The 20,565-nt window shown below is 38.7% G+C and overlaps 1 protein-coding gene across 5 annotated transcripts in view; it reads right to left on the bottom strand.

Annotated features, from left to right (window-relative positions):
* COX16 (cytochrome c oxidase assembly factor COX16) overlaps positions 1-20,565 on the bottom strand; it is a 66,571-nt gene that overhangs the window by 8,219 nt on the left and 37,787 nt on the right. For 3 of the 5 annotated variants that reach the window (XM_073800317.1, XM_073800316.1, XM_033850991.2), the window contains one exon: positions 18,264-18,335. The exons of 1 other annotated variant lie outside the window; for it this stretch is intronic. In XM_073800317.1, coding sequence (XP_073656418.1) covers positions 18,264-18,335 — 72 coding nt within the window. Of the gene's footprint in view, positions 1-18,263; positions 18,336-20,565 lie in introns of those variants that run through there. One more of the 5 variants, XM_073800318.1, reaches the window with a different exon arrangement.

The raw sequence follows: 20,565 nt of genomic DNA, 5'->3' as shown, positions 1-20,565 counted from the left end.
CATACAGAGTGAAGTAAGTCAGAAGGAGAAAAACACACATTGTAAATTAATGTATATTTGTGGAATCTACAAAAATGTCACAGATGAACCAGTTTGTAAGGCAGAAACAGAAACACAGAGGTAGAGAACAAACATATGGACATCAAGAGGGGAAAGGGCAGGTGGGATGAATTGGGAGATTGGGACTAACATATATACACTAATGTATAAAATAGATAACTAATGAGAACCTGTTGTATAGCACAGGAAACTCCACTTCACTGTAGAGAAGAAACAAACAACCCTGTAAAACAACTATATCCCAATTTAAAAAAAAAAAAAAGAAACTTTACAGACAAGCAAAAGCTAAGAGAACTCAGCACCACCAGACCAGCTCTGCAACAAATGCTAAAGGAACTTCTCTAGATGGGAAAGAAACTAGAAAGTTAAAACAACCTTGTACCTATACAGACTGCTATATCAAAACCTCACAGGAGGGATTTCGCTGGTGGCAGGGTGATTAAAAATCCACCTGCCAATGCAGACGACATGGGTTCAAACCCTGGTCTGGGAAGATCCCACATGCCACAGAGCAACTAAGCCCATGTGCCACAATTACTGAGCCTGTGCTCTAGAGCCCATGAGCCACAGCTATTGAAGTCTGTGCACCTAGAGCCTGTGCTCCGCAACAAGAGAAGCCATCGCAATGAAAAGCCTGCACACCACAACAAAGAGTAGCCTCCACTGGCCACAACTAGACAAAGCCCGTGCACAGCAACAAAGAACCAATGCAGCCAAAAATAAATAAATAAATAAATTAATTAATTAAAAACAAAAAAACCTCATGGGAACAGCAAACCCCAAAACTATAAATATACACACACAAAAAAGAAAAAGCAACACAAACAGAACAATAAAGATGGCCATCAAACCACAAGAGAACAAAAGAGAAAGGGAAGAAAAAAGACCTACAAAAACAAACCCCAAACAATTAAGAAAATGGCAATAGCAATTTACATACCAATAATTACCTTAGTACAGTGGAGAAAGGACAGCCTCTTCAATAAGTGGTGCTGGGAAAACTGGACAGGTACATGTAAAAGTATGAGATTAGATCACTCCCTAACACCATACACAAAAATAAGCTCAAAATGGATTAAAGACCTAAATGTAAGGCCAGAAACTATCAAACTCTTAGAGGTAAACATAGGCAGAACACTCTATGACATAAATCACAGCAAGATCTTTTTTGACCCACTTCCTAGAGAAATGGAAATAAAAATAAACAGATGGGACCTAATGAAACTTCAAAGCTTTTGCACAGCAAAGGAAACCATAAACAAGACCAAAAGACAACCCTCAGAATGGGAGAAAATATTTGCAAACAAAGCAACTGACAAAGGATTAATCTCCAAAATTTATAAGCAGCTCATGCAGCTCAATATCAAAAAACAAACAACCCAATCCAAAAATGGGCAGAAGACTTAAATAGACATTTCTCCAAAGAAGATATACAGACTGCCAACAAACACATGAAAGAATGCTCAACATCATTAATCATTAGAGAAATGCAAATCGAAACTACAATGAGATATCATCTCACACCAGTCAGAATGGCCATCATCAAAAAATCTAGAAACAATAAATGCTGGAGAGGGTGTGGAGAAAAGGGAACACTCTTGCACTGCTGGTGGGAATGTGAATTGGTACAGCCACTATGCAGAACAGTATGGAGGTTCCTTAAAAAACTACAAATAGAACTACCATATGACCCAGCAATCCCATTACTGGGCATATACCCTGAGAAAACCAAAATTCAAAAAGAGTCATGTACCAAAATGTTCATTGCAGCTCTATTTACAATAGCCCGGAGATGGAAACAACCCAAGTGCCCATCATCAGATGAACGGATAAAGAAGATGTGGCACATATATACAATGGAATATTACTCAGCCATAAAAAGAAACGAAATTGAGCTATTTGTAATGAGGTGGATAGACCTAGAGTCTGTCATACAGAGGGAAGTAAGTCAGAAAAAAAAAGACAAATACCGTATGCTAACACGTATATATGGAATTTAAGAAAAAAAAATGTCATGAAGAACCTAGGGGTAAGGCAGGAATAAAGATGCAGACCTACTAGAGAACGGACGTGAGGATATGGGGAGGGGGAAGGGTGAGCTGTGACAGGGCGAGAGAGAGTCATGGACATATACACACTAACAAACGTAGTAAGGTAGATAGCTAGTGGGAAGCAGCCGCATGGCACAGGGATATTGGCTCGGTGCTTTGTGACAGCCCGGAGGGGTGGGATAGGGAGGGTGGGAGGGAGGGAGACGCAAGAGGGAAGACATATGGCAACATATGTATATGTATAACTGATTCACTTTGTTATAAAGCAGAAACTAACACACCATTGTAAAGCAATTATACCCCAATAAAGATGTTAAAAAAAAAAAAAAGCAGCAGACTACACATTCTTTTCATGTGCACATGGAACATTCTCCAGGATTGACCACATGCTGGGCCACAAAGAGAGCCTCGGTAACTTTAAGAGAACTGAAATCATATCAAGCATCTTTTCCAACCACGCTATGAGATTAGAAATCAACTACAAGAAAAAAAAAACTGTAAAAAACACAAATGTGGAGGCTAAACAATATGCTACTAAACCACCAATGGATCACTGAAGAAATGAAAGAGGAAATCAAATAATACCTAGCGACAAATGGAAACAAAAGCACAATGAATCAAAACCTATGGGATGCAGCAAAAGCAGTCTAATAACCAATGGGGTGGGAACACAGCCCCACCCATCAGCACACAAGTGGCTTAAAGTCTCCCTGAGCACAGTCCTGCCCACCAGAAGGACAAGACCCAGCTCCACCCACCACTGGACGGGAACAGGCTCCTCCCATCAGGAAGCCTGCACAAGCCTCCTAGACAGTTTAGAGCAATACAATCTTACCTCAGGAAACAAGAAAAATTTCAAACAACCTAACCTTACAGCTAGAGCAACTAGAGAAAGAAGAACATAAAGATCAGAGAAGGAAAGAAATCATAAAGATCAGAGCAGAAATAAATGAAATAGAGATGAAAAAAACAACAGCAAAGATCAATGAAACTAAAAGTTGGTTCTTTGACAAGATAACAAAATTGATAAACCTTTAGCCAGACTCATCAAGAAAAAAATGGAGAGGACTCCAATCAGTAAAATTAGAAATGAAAAAGAAGTTAAGATGGACACCACAGAAATGTAAGGATCATAAGAGACTACTACAAGCGACTATATGCCAATAAAATGGACAACCTGGAAGAAACAGATAAATTCTTAGAAAGGTACAAGCTCCCAAGACTGAACCAGAAAAAAACAGAAAACATGAACAGCCCAATCACAAGTATGGTAAGTACCCTACATACGAGCCTTCAAGTTGCCATCTTTCAAAGATGCAAACTTATGTTCACATGTCTAATCACATAAGTTACTTCACGTGTCTGGTGTACATTGTCACATGAATGCATCCTCTACAAGTGGTTGTGCTTTTGTGTACCTTACTATACAGTACTGTATAGAGTACAGTAGTACAGTATCTTTATTTCAAGCCCAGGATGTCTGGAAGCAAGTGTAAAAGGAGCGGGTGATGTAGCTGGCACTGCTAAGAAGTGCCAAGAGATAACAATGGAAACAAAAGTGAAAAAAATTGAGAGTGAAGCGAGGAGAAAAGATGGTAGACGTCACTTGTTCTTATAACATGAATCATTCAACCATCAGCACAATTCTAATGAACAAAGACAAGATCATGGAATATGAGCAGTGTGCTGTGCCGATGATGTCGACAATAATATCAAAGAAGTGTGGAAGAATGATGGAAGAGATGGAGAAACTTCTCAGTGTATGGATGCAGGATCAGCAACAGTGTTGAGCCCCACTCAGCTTTATGCTGATTCAAGACAAAGCTAAAAGCCTTTACAAAGACTTAAAGAAGAAACTCAGCAAAAAATCAGAGGGCACATCTTTTAATGTCAGCAATGGCTGGTTTCACGGGTTCAAGGTTAGAGCCAAACTTCACAACGTAAAAGTAAGTGGCAAGGCAGTGAGTGCAGATACGGTAGCTACCCGGGAATTTCCTGAAACTCTTTGAGAAATTACTGATGAAGGCGTGTATTCAACAGAGCAAGTTTTTAATGTGGATGAGATAGTACTGTACTGGAAGAGGATGGCAGACCAAAGTTACATCAGTAAGGAGGAAAAGTTAATGCCAGGCTATAGAGCAGCAAAGGGCAGACCAACTCTGTTGATTGGTGGCAGTGCTTCCTGCAATATGAAGCTGAAGGCTCTCTTAGTTTATCATTCAGAGACCCAAGAGCCCGTAAAAACAAAGCCAAGGGATCTCTTCCTGTTGTGTGGAAGAGTAACCCCAAAGCCTGCGTTACACAGGCCATTTTCTAGGACTGGTTTTTCCACCACTTTATCCCGGAGGTAGGGAAATATTGCTCGGAGAAGGACATCCCATTCGACATTCCTTTGCTGCTTGACAGTGCTCGGGGCCAACCCCCATTCATGGATGACTTTCATCCCAACGTCAAAGTAGTGCATCTGCCACCAAATACTATATTGTTCATTCAACCTATGGACCAGGGCGTTATAGTGACTTTCAAGAAATATTATTTACATCACACTTTTCGCAGTAAAGGCGAGTGACAGGAATCAGAAACCACCTTTTGACAATTTTGGAAGGACTACAAAGCCATAAAAACACTGACTTTGCATGGCGTGAAGTTACGGCCATCACCACGAATAGGGTTTGGAAGAACCTTTGCCTGCAGTTTGTTCACGATTTTCGTGGATTTGAGAAGGTGGATGAGGAGCCCAAAGAGGTCTTCAGCAACTCAGTGACCCTAAGCAAGAAGCTGGAGCTAGATCTGCAACAGGATGGCTTCATTGAATTCCTTGCTGTGCAACACAAGGAGGTTACAGTACTAATTGAAGACCTGATGGAATTGGAGGCCCAGAGAAAGGACAAAGAGAGACAAGAGGAAGAAGTAACTGAAGAACCGAAGAGATTCACAACAAGGGAAATGGCAAGGGGATTTTCTTTATTTGAGGAGGCACTGTTAGGTTTTGAGGCACAGGACCCAAACATAGAATGGTGCACAAAGGTTGCAGCAGACGTTCAGAATTCAGTCCAGTGCTACCATATCATCTATGACAAGAAAAAAAGAGCTACTACCCAGACATCAATGGATCATTTTTTCAAGAGGGTGGATAGAACTGAATCCAGCAAGGAGCCAGAACCTGCGCCATCAACATCAGGCGTGAGTGAAACTGCACCTTGCCCTCCACCTCCTACTGCTGACGATCCTTCCTCCTATTGCTCTACCATCGCCCCCCTCCTCTCCCTCCTCCAGTCAGTAACTCTTCTTGCCTGTTCACTTGATGCCAGCCCCTGTATGTCAGCTGTTGTACTGTACTACTGTACTTTTCAAGGTACTGTACTGTAAGATTAAAAATGCTTTAGTTTTTTGAGATGTTTGATTTTTATGTATTATTTGTGTGAAAAGTATTATAAACCTATTACAGTACAGTACTATATAGCCGACTTTGTTAGTTAGGTACCTAGGCTAACTTTGTTGGATTTACGAACAAAGTGGACTTACAAATGCACTCTTGGAACAAAACTCATTCATGTGTAGGGGACTTACTGTACTGAAATTGAAACTGTGATTGAAAAACTCCCAACAAACAAAAACCCAGGACCAGATGGCTTCACAGGCAAATTCTATCAAACATCTAGAGAAGAGTTAACACCTATCCTTCTGAAACTGTTCCAAAAAAATTGCACAGGAAGGAAAACTCCCAAACTCATTCTATGAGTCCACCATAGCCCTAATACCAAAACCAGACAAACATATCACAAAAAAAGAAAATTACAGGCCAATATCACTGATGAACACAGACACAAAAATCCTCAACCAACTACTAGCAATCTGAATCCAACAATACATTAAAGGATTACACACCATGATCAAGTGGGATTTATCACAGGGATGCAAGGATTTTTCAGTATCCACAAATCAATCAGTGTGATACACCACATCAACAAACTGAAGAATAAAAACCATATGATCATCTCAATAGATGAAGAAAAAGCTTTTGACAAAATTCAGCACCCATTTATGAAAAACACTCTCCAGAAAGTGGGCATAGAGGGAACCATACCTCAACATAATAAAGGCCGTATACTACAAACCTACAGCTATTCAGTGTTCAAAAGCTAAAAGCAGGGACTTCCTTGGTGGTCCAGTGGGTAAAACTCCACACTCCCAATGTAGGGGGCCCGGGTTCAATCCCTGGTCGGGGAACTAGATCCCGCATGCATGCCGCAACTAAGAGTCCGCATGCCACATCTAAAAAGTCCGCATGCCGCAATGCGGAGCCCGCGTGCCGCAACGAAGACCCAGCACAGCCAAAATAATAATTAAAAAATAAATAAATATTTCAAAAAAAGCTGAAAGTATTTCCTCTAAGATCAGGAAGAAGACAAGGATGTCCACTCTCACCACTTTCATTCAACACAGTTTTGGAAGTCCTAGCTGTGGCAATCAGAGAATAAAAAGAAATAAAAGGAATCCAAATTAGAAAAGAAGTAAACTGTCACTGTTTGCAGATGACATGATTCCTACATAGAAAATCCTAAAAACGCTACCAGAAAACTACTACAGCTCATCAATGAATTCGGTAAAGTTGCAGGTTACAAAATTAATACACAAAAATCTGTTGCATTTCTATACACTAACAACGAAAGATCAGAAACAGAAATTAAAGAAAAAATCCCATTTACCACCACATCAAAAAGAATAAAATACCTAGGAATAAACCTACCTAAGGAGACAAAAGACCTGTACTCTGAAAACTATAAGACGCTGATGAAAGAAATCGAAGACGACACAACAGAGGGAAAGATATACCATATACTTGGATTGGAAGAATCAATGTTGTCAAAATAAGTATACTAACCAAGGCAATCTAGATTCAATGCAAACTCTTTCAAACTACCAATGGCATTTTTCACAGAACTAGAACAAAAAATCTTAAAATTTGTATGGAGACACAAAAGACCCTGAATAGTGAAAGCAATCTTGAGAAAGAAAAATGGAGCTGGAAAATTCAGGCTCCCCAACTTCAGACTAAACTACAAAGCTACAGTCATCAAAACAGTCTGGTACTGGCACAAAAATAGAAATATAGATCAATGGAACAGGATAGAAAGCCCAGAAATAAACCCACGCACCTATGGTCAATTAATCTATGACAAAGGAGGTAAGACTATACAATGGAGGAAAGACAGTCTCTTCAAGAAATGGTGCTGGGAAAACTGGACAGCTACCTGTAAAAAAATGAAATTAGAATGCTCTTTAACACCATACACAAAAATAAACTTAAAATGGATTAAAGACCTAAATATAAGACTGGACACACACAACGTATTACAGGAAAACATAGGCAGAACACTCTCTGACATTAATCACAGCAATATCCTTTTCAATCCATCTCCCAGAGTAATGGAAATAAAAACAAAAATAAACAAATGGGACCTAATGAAATTTAAAAGCTTTAGCACAGCAAAGGAAACCATAAACAAAACAAAAAGACAACCCACAGAATGGGTGCAAATATTTTCAAACAATGCAACAACGAAGAATTAGTCTCCAAAATTTATGAACATCACATGCAGCTTAATATCATAAACACAAATAACCCAATCAAAAAATAGGCAGAAGACCTAAATAGACATTTCTCTAAAGAAGACATACAAATGGCAAGAGGCGCATGAAAAGATGTGCAGCATCACTGATTATTAGAGAAATGCAAATCAAAACTACAGTGAGATATTACCTCACATAAGTCAGAATGGCTATCATCAAAAAATCCACAAACAACAAATGCTAGAGAGGGTGTGGAGAGAAGGGAACCCTCCTACACTGTTTGTTGGAATGTAAGTTGGTGCAGCCACTGTGGAGAACAGTATGGAGATTCCTTAAAAAACTAAAAATAGAGGTACCATATAATCCTGCAATCCCACTCCTGGGTATATATCTGTAGAAAAACATGGTCCAAAAGGATACATGCACCCAAATGTTCATTGCAGCACTGTTTACAATAGCCAAAACATGAAAGAAACCTAAATCTCCAACGACAGATGAATGGATAAAGAAGATGTGGTACGTATATACAGTGGGATATTACTCTGCCATTAAAAAGAATGAAATAATGCCATTTGCAACAACAGGGATGGACCTAGAGATCACCATACTGAGTGAAGTAAGTCAGACAAAGACAAATATTGTATAATACTGCTTATATGCAGAATCTTAAATGATACAAATGAACTTATTTACAAAACAGAAACAGACTCACAAACTTAGTGAATGAATTTATGGTTGGGGGGGTGGGGAGGCTGGGGGGTGGAAGGGATAGTTAGGGAGTTTGAGATTGACATGTACACACTGCTATATTTAAAATGGATAACCAACAAGGACCTACTGTATAGCACAGGGAACTCTGCTCAATATTATGTAACAACCTAAATGGGAAAAGAATTTGAAAAAGAACAGCTACGTATATATGTATAACTGAATCACTTTGCTGTACACCTGAAACTAACACAGTATTGCTAACCAACTACAGTCCAATATAAAATAAAATTTAAAAAAACACAGTGTGCTGTTCAATTTTATAGGCTACGCTGTCCAAAATATTACTTAAAAAGTAGCTACAATTACGGATATTCCTTTATTGTTCCTAGCTTTAATAGGAATGCTTTTAATGTTTCTCTATTAAGAATATTTACTATGATTACTGCTTGTTGAAGAGAATTCAACAAGGTAGTTAGATCAACATCCACAAATCAAAGGGCATGGATCCACATACAAAATCAATATAGTTTCTTTATGCAAGTAAAAACCAATTAGAAAATGTAAGAGAAAGAAGAATACATAGCCAGAATAGTCTCATCTATTTAGAAAATTAAATTCATAGCTAAAAACATTTTGAAAAAGAAAACGAGATGCCCAGATGGTTTCACTAGCAAACTTCTATAAAATATTTAAGGAAGAAGTAACACCAGTTCTACATAATCACTTCCAGAAAATAAAAAAGAGGAAACACTTCCCAACTCATGTTATGAAGTCAACATTATCCCAATACCAAAACCAGACTGTTGGGGAGGAACAATTTTCCCTTCTTCCCTTCTAGGGTCGTTGGCTGGTTTAATAATTAAACTGGCATAAAACAGATTTAACAGGAGAAAAACGTTTAATTATGTATGTATGGGAGCCCCACAAACACATAAGACTCACAGGTAGTCAACTTAGACTTATTTGCCATCCTGAGCTAAGGGGGTAGGGGTCTGGGGCTTCAAAGAGGAAGAAGCAGGAAGATGAGAAGACCAAATGTTTGGTAAACAAACGTTTCCATGCCATGCAGATAAGTCCTTCTGATATAAAAAGTTCTCTCTCATAATAGCTATCTTCCTGTACAGGCTTCCTACCTAAATCCTTTTGGGCAGTTAAGGAAGAGATAAAAAGCTTTTCCTGAGTCTGTTGGGTCATAATTGCCTTCAGCTTAAAACAATCCACATGCCAAAGTGGCACATTGTGGGGTGGTGTATTCTGCTCCCCATCAAGAACAAAACAGTAGAAGGAAAAAAAAAAAATCTGTAGATCACAACAGTCTCTAGTGAAACTTCTAGTGGAAGAGTAAGACTACAGCTCCCAAACTAATGGAACAACAGCAAAATAATATAATGTTATTAATCCAAAAGAGAACAACAACAAGACAGAAATAATTATAACAATAGCACATAAAAGGAAGGCATATTTAAACCCAAATATATTTTTAAATTACATTAAATGGAAATATATTTAATGAGCCAATTATAAAACAAAACTATTAAAACATATTTTCTGTTTATAAGAGATATATCTAAAACTTAAGTTTACAGAAAGGTTGAGATTAAAAAGAAAGCTGGTGAAGCCATATTAATATCCAACAAAATAGGTTGTAAGGGGAAAAAGCATTATTACCACGCAAAGTTTCATTACAATGAAAATTCAATTCACCAGAAGACATAATAATTCTGAAATTATATGTACCTAAAAGCACGGTGAAATAGGCAAACAGTCATAATGAGAGATGTTAACACAATTCTCTTGGTAGGAGAACAGATATAAAAAGTCAAAAACACAGAAATTTGAAAAAACACAAATAACAAACTTGACCAAATGAATGTATAAACTTTTAGTATGTACCCAACAACGTACTTTTATTATGTACCCAACAAGCATACATCATTCATACAAACTGATCATGTGTTAGCTCATAAAGCCAGTCTCAACAAATATCAAAAGAAAGAACTCAATGAAAATTTTCTTTGATTACAACACACTCAAGTTAGAAATCAATAAAAAATAGTAACTAGAAAATTCCCTATGTTTATAAGTTAAGGAAAACCACTTCGAAATAGCTCACGGATAAATAAAAACAAATTTAATTCGATTGATTATGAATATATTACATATTAAAACTTTCATGACATAGCCATGGCCATGCTTAAAAGGAAATTCATCACATTACAAGCATATATTACAAAAGAAGATGGAATTAATCATCTTCTTAATTGCAGTTTTGAGAGTCAAGATGTCTTTTGTTTATGATTCTCTGCCCAGGCAGTCCATGGCTCAGGGGTCTGTGAGCTAGTCTTGCCCTAGAGAAACAACCTGAGTTTCTACATTAATGATGATATCTATAATAGCAATTTTAGTACATTAATAATGTTACTAACAACGGCAATTTTTTAGTCATCTGACTCTGGTTGATTAGTGTTCAGTTAGCTCAAGATTGAGGTCAGATGGGACAAGAAAGGGACTAGAGTTCTGGATAGAGAGATTAATCAGACTCAATACAAGAACCTTTAGGGGGACTCAGTTTCATCATCACGAAAATTTCAAATTCATCACATAATTAGGTAACAATTCATAACACACCCACCAAAACAGCTTTAAAAACCAAAATGAGGAAAACTACCCCAACCTATAATAGCAAGTATTGGCAAGTATTTGGAGCCTGGGGTACAAAAAACTGTTAGCAGTGTTGACTGAAAGAAAAACGCACAATATAAGAGCTCTCGGTTGAGTATCCAGTGTCTCACTGAGGACTATAGCCCAGGAGACAACCTCCCAGATAAATCTGAAGAATTTCTCTGAAGAGGTAGGGGAAGAGGCTAGTATATAGAGAGTATATATATGGCTAAGGAATACGTGCAATCAAGCATACAGCTCGGTAGAAGGTTATTGCTAGTCGTGAGGAAGAGACATCTCAGTTAATGATTTTAGTGCTCTTCTGAGTATGGGAAGATGCAAGAATCCAGGTTCATAAAAATCTTTTTCCAAAATATATCTAACTAAGGGCCTGTTTTGCCAAAGCAGAGTGTCTCATCCTGTTCTTTGTCTTGAATTCCTTTCAGGGTGTATGGTAAGGTCAGTGATTGTAGTGGCTAATTACCTGATTCCTATGAGGCAGGAGACAGATGGGCCCCAGGCTGAGCAGCTCGAGACTATCCCGTTGGGGGACAGAATCAAGGAGGAGCCGAGCCCTGCCCAGATAAAAGATAAAGAGACCACATATTTCTCATTCTCGAGGTCAAGGAGACCTTCCCGACTATGCATGCGCAGAAAGGCTCCTCGGGGGTCAAAAAGGGAGGGGGCATCACCCCACAGTAAGTGATGTCAACCTACCCATAGCCCTCTTCGCTAGAATCCATCTTGGCTAAGAGATGCGTGTGCACACAGGGGAGGACCCTGACATAAACAAATATGGACTCAGAGCCAGGCAAAGGCAAGATGACTGGCCAGAGGAAACCCAGAAGAAATGCCCCGTGTAAGTGATTCCAACTACCACGAGGGCGCGACTCTTTCTCTGAGTCCACCTGTGTTAAGTTTTTTCACACATACTCTTTTCCTCCTAATAAACACTTTATTTGTTTCACTACTTTCCATCTCTTTGTGGAAATTCACTTCTACAAACCCTACTGGCCACTGGCCTAGTGGCTAGGATTCACCACTCTCACTGCCACAGCCTGAGTTCAGTCTCTGGCCAGGGAACCGAAATCCTGTTTCAAGCCACTGCAGTCCAAGGCCACCCAAGATCACCTACAGAACTGGATGGAGGACGACATTCTTTGTTTTAAAGCAGCAGTGCAGAATGTGAAGGGAAGCAGAATATGACACCCCAAAATATGTCTCTTTGGCATAAAGGTTATCTTGAGCTGATTGTTTTTAGGAAACACCAAACGCGCAAGCTCTGAAAATCAGTACAAGTTACACTTTTGTGAGGGACACATACATTTACAAAGGAAATCTCCATTTATAAGTATCTCCCTTTTAGTACCAGGAAGAGAAGGATGATTCTAAATCACAAGAAACTTCTACCAATCGAGAAGGTACCCACTTAAATCTGTGTAACAACCTTACCCTTTTACTGTGCTTTTCCCAGTAACCTCTCATAACTGCCCTCCCCCTCCAACATCCTTCTTCTGTCTTAAGATAGTATTTAAGGTGGTGGTAGGGAAAGTTTTACTCACTTTTCCTGGGTATCTCCCATGTATACAAGAGGTATACATGTTATTAAACTTCTGTTTGTTTTTCTCTTATTAATCTGTATTTTATTACAGAAGGATCTCAGACAAGAATGTAGAAGGGTAAAGGGAAAATTATTTTTTCTTCCCTACAACTGATTCAATCACTCTGAAAAACAGTTTGGAAATTATCAAATGAAGGTGATAATCCAGCAATGCCTTTTTTGCACACATGCAGCAAGAAAAATATACAAGAATGTTCACAGCAACATTATTTTCAGTAACCAAAACTGCCAAGCAACTCAAATGTCTAAGAGTAAAATGGATAAATAAATTATGGTATAATTAGTGGAATACCATACAGCAATGAAAAAATCATGGGGTCAGCAACTATGGTCCATGGACCAAATCTAGTCTAATATCCATTTTTGTCAGTAAAGTTTTATTTGAACACAGCCATGCTCATTTGTTTTTGTCCATGGCTGCTTTTATGATACAACACCAGATTTCAATAGTTGTGGAAGAGTGTAGCTCACAAAGCCTAAAACACTTACTACCTGGTTCCTTACAGGAAAAGCTTGCTGACCCTGAATTTAGAGCTAAAATAGAGATGAATTTCACATACATAATACTGGGGGGAGGAAAAGGCAATCAACACAATGATAAGGCAACCTACTGAATGAAAGAAAATAAGTGCAAATCATATAACTCATAAAAGGTTAATATCCAAAATATATAAAGAACTCATACAACTCAGTAGCACCCCCTCCAAAAACAAAATCTGCTTAAAAAAATGGGCAGAGGATCAGAACATTTTTCCAGAGACAATATACAGATGACCAACAGGTACATGAAAAGATGCTCAACATGACTAATCATCAGGAAAATGCAAATCAAAACCACAATGAGATATCACCTCATACTTGTTGGAATGGCTATTATCAAAAGGACAAGAAATGACAACTGATGGAGAGGATGTGGAAAAAGGGAGTCCTTGTGCACTGTTGGTGGGAATATAAATTTGTACAGCTATTGTGGAAAACACTATGGAGATTCCTGCAAAAAATGGAAAATAGAGCTACCATATGGCCCAGGAATTTCACCTCTGGGTATTTATCTGAAGGAAATGAAATCACTATCTTGAAGAGGTATCTGCACCCCATGTTCACTACAGCATTGTTCATAATAGCCAAGACATGGAAACAACTTAAGTTGTTTAAAAGGGAAAAAATTAAACAAGCACTATTTCTTTACAAACTACAACAGTCAAGCAAAGGTTTAAAAAAAAAGACTGTTAATGCTCAGGATTACAGTGCACTTAATTGTACACTTAAATCATATTACTTGGAATGATGCAAAAGCAGATAATCTATTACTGTGGAGCCACAGTTGTTAGCATTAGGAGTCAGGAGAAAACAAGAGCAACAGCCATAATGAAGGCAGATGAGCTATGTCACGTCTATTTCACACTAATTGAAAGCTATTGCTTTCAGCTTATTTGTTTAAGCCCGCCTCATGGGTTCTGTACTTTCCTTTCAAACTTCCATACCCACAACTGAAGAGCAGGAATTTTTACATCCTGGGACACTGGATTTTCAGTCCTAAAATCAGGACAGCTCCAGGCAACCTAAAACGGCTGGTCACTCTGAATCAATACAGTCTTTTTCCACCCTCCTCAAAACTTCTCAGCTGTACTTATCCTTGATCTTTCTTAACTGAATTTGTCCTCTCAACCACAGTCTTGACCCCCAGCCCTTGACCTCAGCAATCTTTCCCTCGACTCCTCCTTAATCTCAACCTCTCAACCCTTGTAAGAGCTGTCAGCCTCAACCAATCTTACCTTCTCAATTCCTCTCAAATTTAATCCACCTTACCCTCTCAACCTTATTTGAACTCAACCTCACCTAAACACTGACTCTTGACTTCACCTGAGTCTGACTTCTCAACATCAACCAACCTGGACATCTCAGTCTCAGTAGGTCTTGTTCTCTGATCCTTCTCACCTCAACTTTGTCCTCTCAGCCTCCTTCCATAGACCTTGACCAATCTCATCCTCTTAATTTCAATCAGCCTCATTTCTCCCACCTTTGTTCTCTTTACTTCGACCCCCTCGTCTAGACCTCTTCTGTTATTGCAATCTCCCTCACTCTCTCTTGCTACGAAAATTTACCCAGTCCTCAAAAGCAAAGCCTCAAGTCATCTGATATTTATTCAGGTTTTAATATTATATCACTATCAATTTGCTGCTAAAAATTTTTCTGGAACCCGTTCATTTCTATCTTCATTGCAAATGTTTTATTTCAGATTCCATTATTGTTCATCTATACTCTACTGCCAAAGTGTCTTAACAGGTCTCTGCATCTCCACTTGAAACAATCTCCTCCCTCCTATCTTGCTCCCCCAATCTCCCCTCTATGTTAGCCACTCTATGTTATATAATACTAATCATTTCCATCATTTAGCTAACTCTGACTCATTCTTAACCTTAATTCAAAGGTTGATACCTCTAGCAGACCTTCTCTGATACCCCTTTGCCAAGTCTAAACCGTATGCTTCTCCTTGAAGTTCTAGTAATGTTTTATGCAGAGTTCTAATACAGCATTTCACTGGGCATTGTTATATTGTATGTTTGGATACATTTTTATATTAGATGTCTCCCAGCCTTGATGATGCTATAAACTTTATAAGAACCAGTTTCATGAATCTTTATCTGTAGGATCTAACATATGATAAACACATGACAAATATTCAATTATTTTTCAAATATGTACATGCCATCCCATTTCTAAAAGTCAGATTATTATAACTTTCATCTTAAAGCAAAAGGGAAAAAATTCCTTAATAAAATAATTGGAATGCTAACAGAAACTTTAAAACTCAGTTATAATTGCTCTATTCCCTCATAGAAAGTATATATTCCTTTTAAATTTACTATTTTTTCTAATACCTACTGTCTTTAAGACTAGCTAGGGCTTCCCCAGTGGTGCAGTGGTTGGGGGTCCGCCTGCCGGTGCAGGGGACGCGGGTTCGTGCCCCGGTCCGGGGGGATCCCACATGCCGCGGGGCGGCTGGGTGCATGAGCCATGGCCGCTGGGCCTTTGCGTCCGGAGCCTGTGCTCCGCAGCGGGAGGGGCCGCAGCGGTGAGAGGCCCGCGTACCGCAAAAAATAAGAAGAAGAAGAAGACTAGCTAGCGTTGGTATTTCTCTTAAACCATAAAATTAACTGAAAAAATTGAATAGGCCTTTAATACTCTCCCACCAACGTTACTGAGGTCTGCTAATGAAATACACCTGACCCTTGAAAACATGAGTTTGAACCTCGAGGGTCCACTTATACAAGGATTTTCCTCAATAAATAACAGTTGGCCCGCCATGCCATATCTGCGAGTTCTGCATCCGTGGATTCAACCAACTGCAGATCGTGTAGTACTGTAGTATTTATTGAAAAAAATCTGGGTATCAGTGGACCAGCACAGTTCAAACCCCTGTTGTTCAAGGGTCACCCGTACTCAGGAAAAAACCCTCAAATATCAGAGGTGTGCCACGAACAAAAGCTACATACTTCTGAATGAATGAGCCAGAATTGGTCTGTAACAACAGACCTGAATTTGACAGTAATTGTGTAATCACAGAGGTGGGAATCCTAGTTCTAGCCCTAAACAGCCACATGGCCTTAAGCAAGTTACTTAAGCTCTCTGAGACTCAGATTCCTCACCTGTAAAAATAAAGACAGTCATATATCTACGCAGGAACCACTACAGTCCTACCACAAATGCATACGCGTTAAAAGGATCGCTATGAAAAGACAGGTATCACTATAATGAAAGATAATTTTCCTTTCTTTTAGTATTAGTTACTAAAGATACACATCAATATAACTTATAATTCACTGGTATTAATACAAAATAGCCAATTTACAATTAGAATAATAAAATGGAGTGAAATTATTGTCCCCTGTTCTTTAGTCCCTTCTAGATCCTAAAAATGGCTACATCAGAGCATATTTTATGGGAAAAAGCTAACAGAACTGCAAAGTTTCTAGTGAGTGAGGAGAAAGATAACTAAATTCTATACATTTCATGATTCACTTCCATGTGATCATTAATGTTATTTTAAAGAGTAAGAAAGAGCCCAAAGATCATATATCAGCCTTGAAAAGCAAGATAAAACTCAGACTGCTTAGTATATTGAGTATACATGATATCATCTCACACCTGTCAGGATGGCTACCATCAAAATAACACAACAAATGTTGGTGAGGATGTGGAGAAAAGGGAACCCCCCTACACGGTTGGTGGGAATGTAAATCGGTGCAGCCACTGTGGAAAACAGTATGGAGGGCTCTCAAAAAACTAAAAATAGAACTACAGTATGACCCCAAAATTCCACTCCTGTGTATATATCAAAAAAAAAACCAAAAACACTGATTCAAAAAGATACATGCACCCCAATGTTCATAGCAGCATCACTTACAGTTGCCAAGATATGGGAGCAACCTAAGTGTCCATCAACAGATGAATGGATAAAGAAGATGTGTGTCAGACCTACTAGAGCATGGACTTGAGGATCTGGGGAGGGGAAAGGGTAAGCTGTGACAAAGTGAGAGAGTGGCATGGACATATATACACTACCAAACGTAAAATAGATAGCTAGTGGGAAGCAGCCGCACAGGGAGATCAGCTCGGTGCTTTGTGACCACCTAGAGGGGTGGGATAGGGAGGGTGGGAGGGAGACGCAAGAGGGAGGAGATATGGGGATACGTGTATATGTATAGCTGATTCACTTTGTTACACAGCAGAAACTAACACACCATTGTAAAGCAATTATACTCCAATAAAGATCTTAAAAAAAAAACCCATAATTTGCAAAAAAAAAAATGCGTGTGTGTCTGTGTGTGTGTGTATATATATATAGATATATATATATATACATACACACACACAGACACACACGTATGTTTTACTTAGCCATAAAAAAAAGAATGAAATTTTGCCATTTGCAGCAACATGGATGGACTTGGAGGGCATTATGCTAAGTGAAATAAATCAGAGAAAGATAAATACTGTATGATAACGTATATGTGGATTCTAAAAAATATCACAAACTAGTGAATACAACAAAAAAGGAAGCAGACTCACAAATATAAAAAACAAACTAGAGGTTACCAGTGGGGAGGGGGGAGGGGCAACAGGGGTGAAGGCATGGGCAGTACACACTGTTGGGTGTAAGACAGGCTCAAGGATATAATGTGCGACATAGGGAATATAGCCAATATTTTGTAATAACTGTAAAAGGAAAGTAACCTTTAGAAATTGTATAAAAAAATTTTTTTAAAGAGTCCAAAGATCATATATCAGTCTTTTTGTTTAAACAGCTGTTTGTATTATTTTTATTATATTTAGTTAGTTAGTTATTTTATTTTTTGGCATCACCATGCAGCATGTGGGATCTTAGTTCCCTGACCAGGGATCGAACCCATGTCCCCTGCATTGGAAGAGCAGAGTCTTAACCACTGCATCACCAGGGAAGTCCCCAGGTATCAGTCATAAAAAACAAGATAAAACTCAAGACAGCTTAGTTTACTGAATATTCGTGTCTCATAAACCAGAACATACATGTACACATGTCAAACACCAATGACAGTTCTTACTTTAATCTTTACAGCATCATAACGGATTTGTGAAAATTCACGAAGACCAAAAGAACCTCCAACAATCAGCAACTGAAACAAGACAGGGAAACGATTAAACAAAATAGAAGGGCAGAATTCAGTCTATCTATACATTACTTATCTGAACACCAACCGTGGCAGATTATACAAAATCTTATAGATTATTTTCCCTGGTGAGTTACCATTCATCTTCTCAGAGTAGATATAGTACACACTATCACTGGGAAACATTTTAGCACATGAGCAAATACCAAAATCATTACCCCCACCTGTACTTGACCTTATTTAAATATCACCATCAGAAGCATTATATTAGTTGATTCTTACAAAAGACCTATGAGCTAGGGGAAAAAATATACACTTAATAGATGAGGAAATAAAAGTACAGCGAACTAAATGACTTGCCCATGATTGTAATGGGTAAATCCAGGAATAAAATCCTGGCCTTGCTTCTTCAAGACTAGAATTCTTTCAATTTTATGATTTTGCAAAATAGGCCAATTAGAGAGCATTTTTCTCCATTTTCTAACCAAGTGATAAAACAATCTCATGAAGTATGTTTCCCTTCTCAGTATGTGGTACACCTTAAAAGAGCCCATGAATGGCCATTGCTGCTTAGCATCTCCTCCGATAATCTAACGGGCTTCACTCTCATCCTCAAGCTGTAAGTTTAGCAATTTGGAAAAAAATTAAGTTTGATCCCTACCATCAATATTTTAATATTACCAATTAAAGTAATACAAACAGATAAAAACACTGTAAAATATAAAATTCTATAATTTTGAAGTTGGAATACCAACAAAACCTTGAGGCTATGAATTTAAAAACCCAATAAACCTGACCACATAAAAATTTAGTCTCTTACCTGCAAATAAATAAAACAAAAATGACATCAAATCAAAAGACAAGAAACCAGGAAAAATATCTGTTATATATAACCAGCTAATACTTCCAATGTCAATATGTAATCATTCTTTGTATAAGTAAAGTAACTTTTTTGTCTCTTGGTTTCAATGAAAATGGGACACGCTGGGACCTGGGACCTGGGACCCTTTGCTGCAGTGCTTGCACCTGGACAAACTTCTCCTCCAGCAACAAAATGCAAAGAAAGTATTAGGGACTAAAAATTACTGCAAGCATGCACAGTTGGGACAAATTATGCACAACAAGATACAAAAAGACCAAAAACCCAACTGCCGCTTCTGAAGAGCCGGGAGCAAAAACACGGTGTCAGGAGTAAAAGCAGGGTACTGCACATGCCCCCTACACTCAACACCACACAGGGGTAGGCAGACCACCTAAGCCACCCCTTTAGCCCCACCCATGGACACATCCCTACGCTCTCCCCATATAAGGAATCAGCTGGCCCCCACCCTAGGGGTTCGAGCGAGCGAGGGAACCTGTTACCTGTTTTCGCTCCCCCCTGCTAATAAAGTCTTGCCTGAATTTCTTGTCTGGCCTCTTATCAATATCTGTTGATTAAGGAAGGCCAAGAACCCTGGTTGGTGACAAAAAAAACACACCTGTGATTTTCCTAACTCCTCTCAGCCTCCCTTTATTCATTCTTCCTCACCTTCCCATCTCAAATTGTTGGAGTATTTCAAAAGGCTCAGTCTTCACACCTTTTTTACCTATTCACAACCAAAAGAGTCCCTAGGTGATGCCATCCAGTTCCACGGATTTAAATAGCTTCTATAACCTAACAACTTCCACATGTACATTTTCAGTGGGAAACATCCCACTGAAGTGAAGACCTGCCCTCCTACCTGACATCTCCACTTGAAAGTTTAACAGGTATATATAAATTAACATGAAAAAATTCTTGATTTTTTACCCCAACACTCTTTCTGCCCCAATCTGCTGCTAATCAATCTTCCACATCCCAATTAAGGTCAAATACTTTCATCCAATTACTCAAGCCAGCGTCTCTGGAGTCATCTTTAGCTCCTCTAATTCCTATCTCACATCTAATCCATCACTGAGTTCTGTCAAAATATTTCTTAAATCTGACAATTTCGGACTATATCTTCTTCTAATATTCTAGTCTAGGCCCCCATCATCTCTTTTCTGCACAACTGCCATTGCAATACCCACGTGTTACATAATAAAGAATTTGTCTGGTCTTGGTCCTGGGTTCTTGGGAGGGAGCTACTCACTTGGAATTTCCTGAGTGACAGGAGCATCTTTGTTATTGGGACCACAGCTGAGTTTATGCTAATGAGATGACTCACTGTGGGTCCCTAGATAGTCACAGGATAGAGGCTGGTCATGCGGGGATGGT

The sequence above is a fragment of the Tursiops truncatus genome, chromosome 2, assembly GCF_011762595.2.
Source record: "Tursiops truncatus isolate mTurTru1 chromosome 2, mTurTru1.mat.Y, whole genome shotgun sequence".
NCBI lineage: Eukaryota > Metazoa > Chordata > Mammalia > Artiodactyla > Delphinidae > Tursiops > Tursiops truncatus.
The sequence above is the reverse complement of the archived record's forward strand: the minus strand, read 5'-3'. Positions and strand labels throughout refer to the sequence as shown.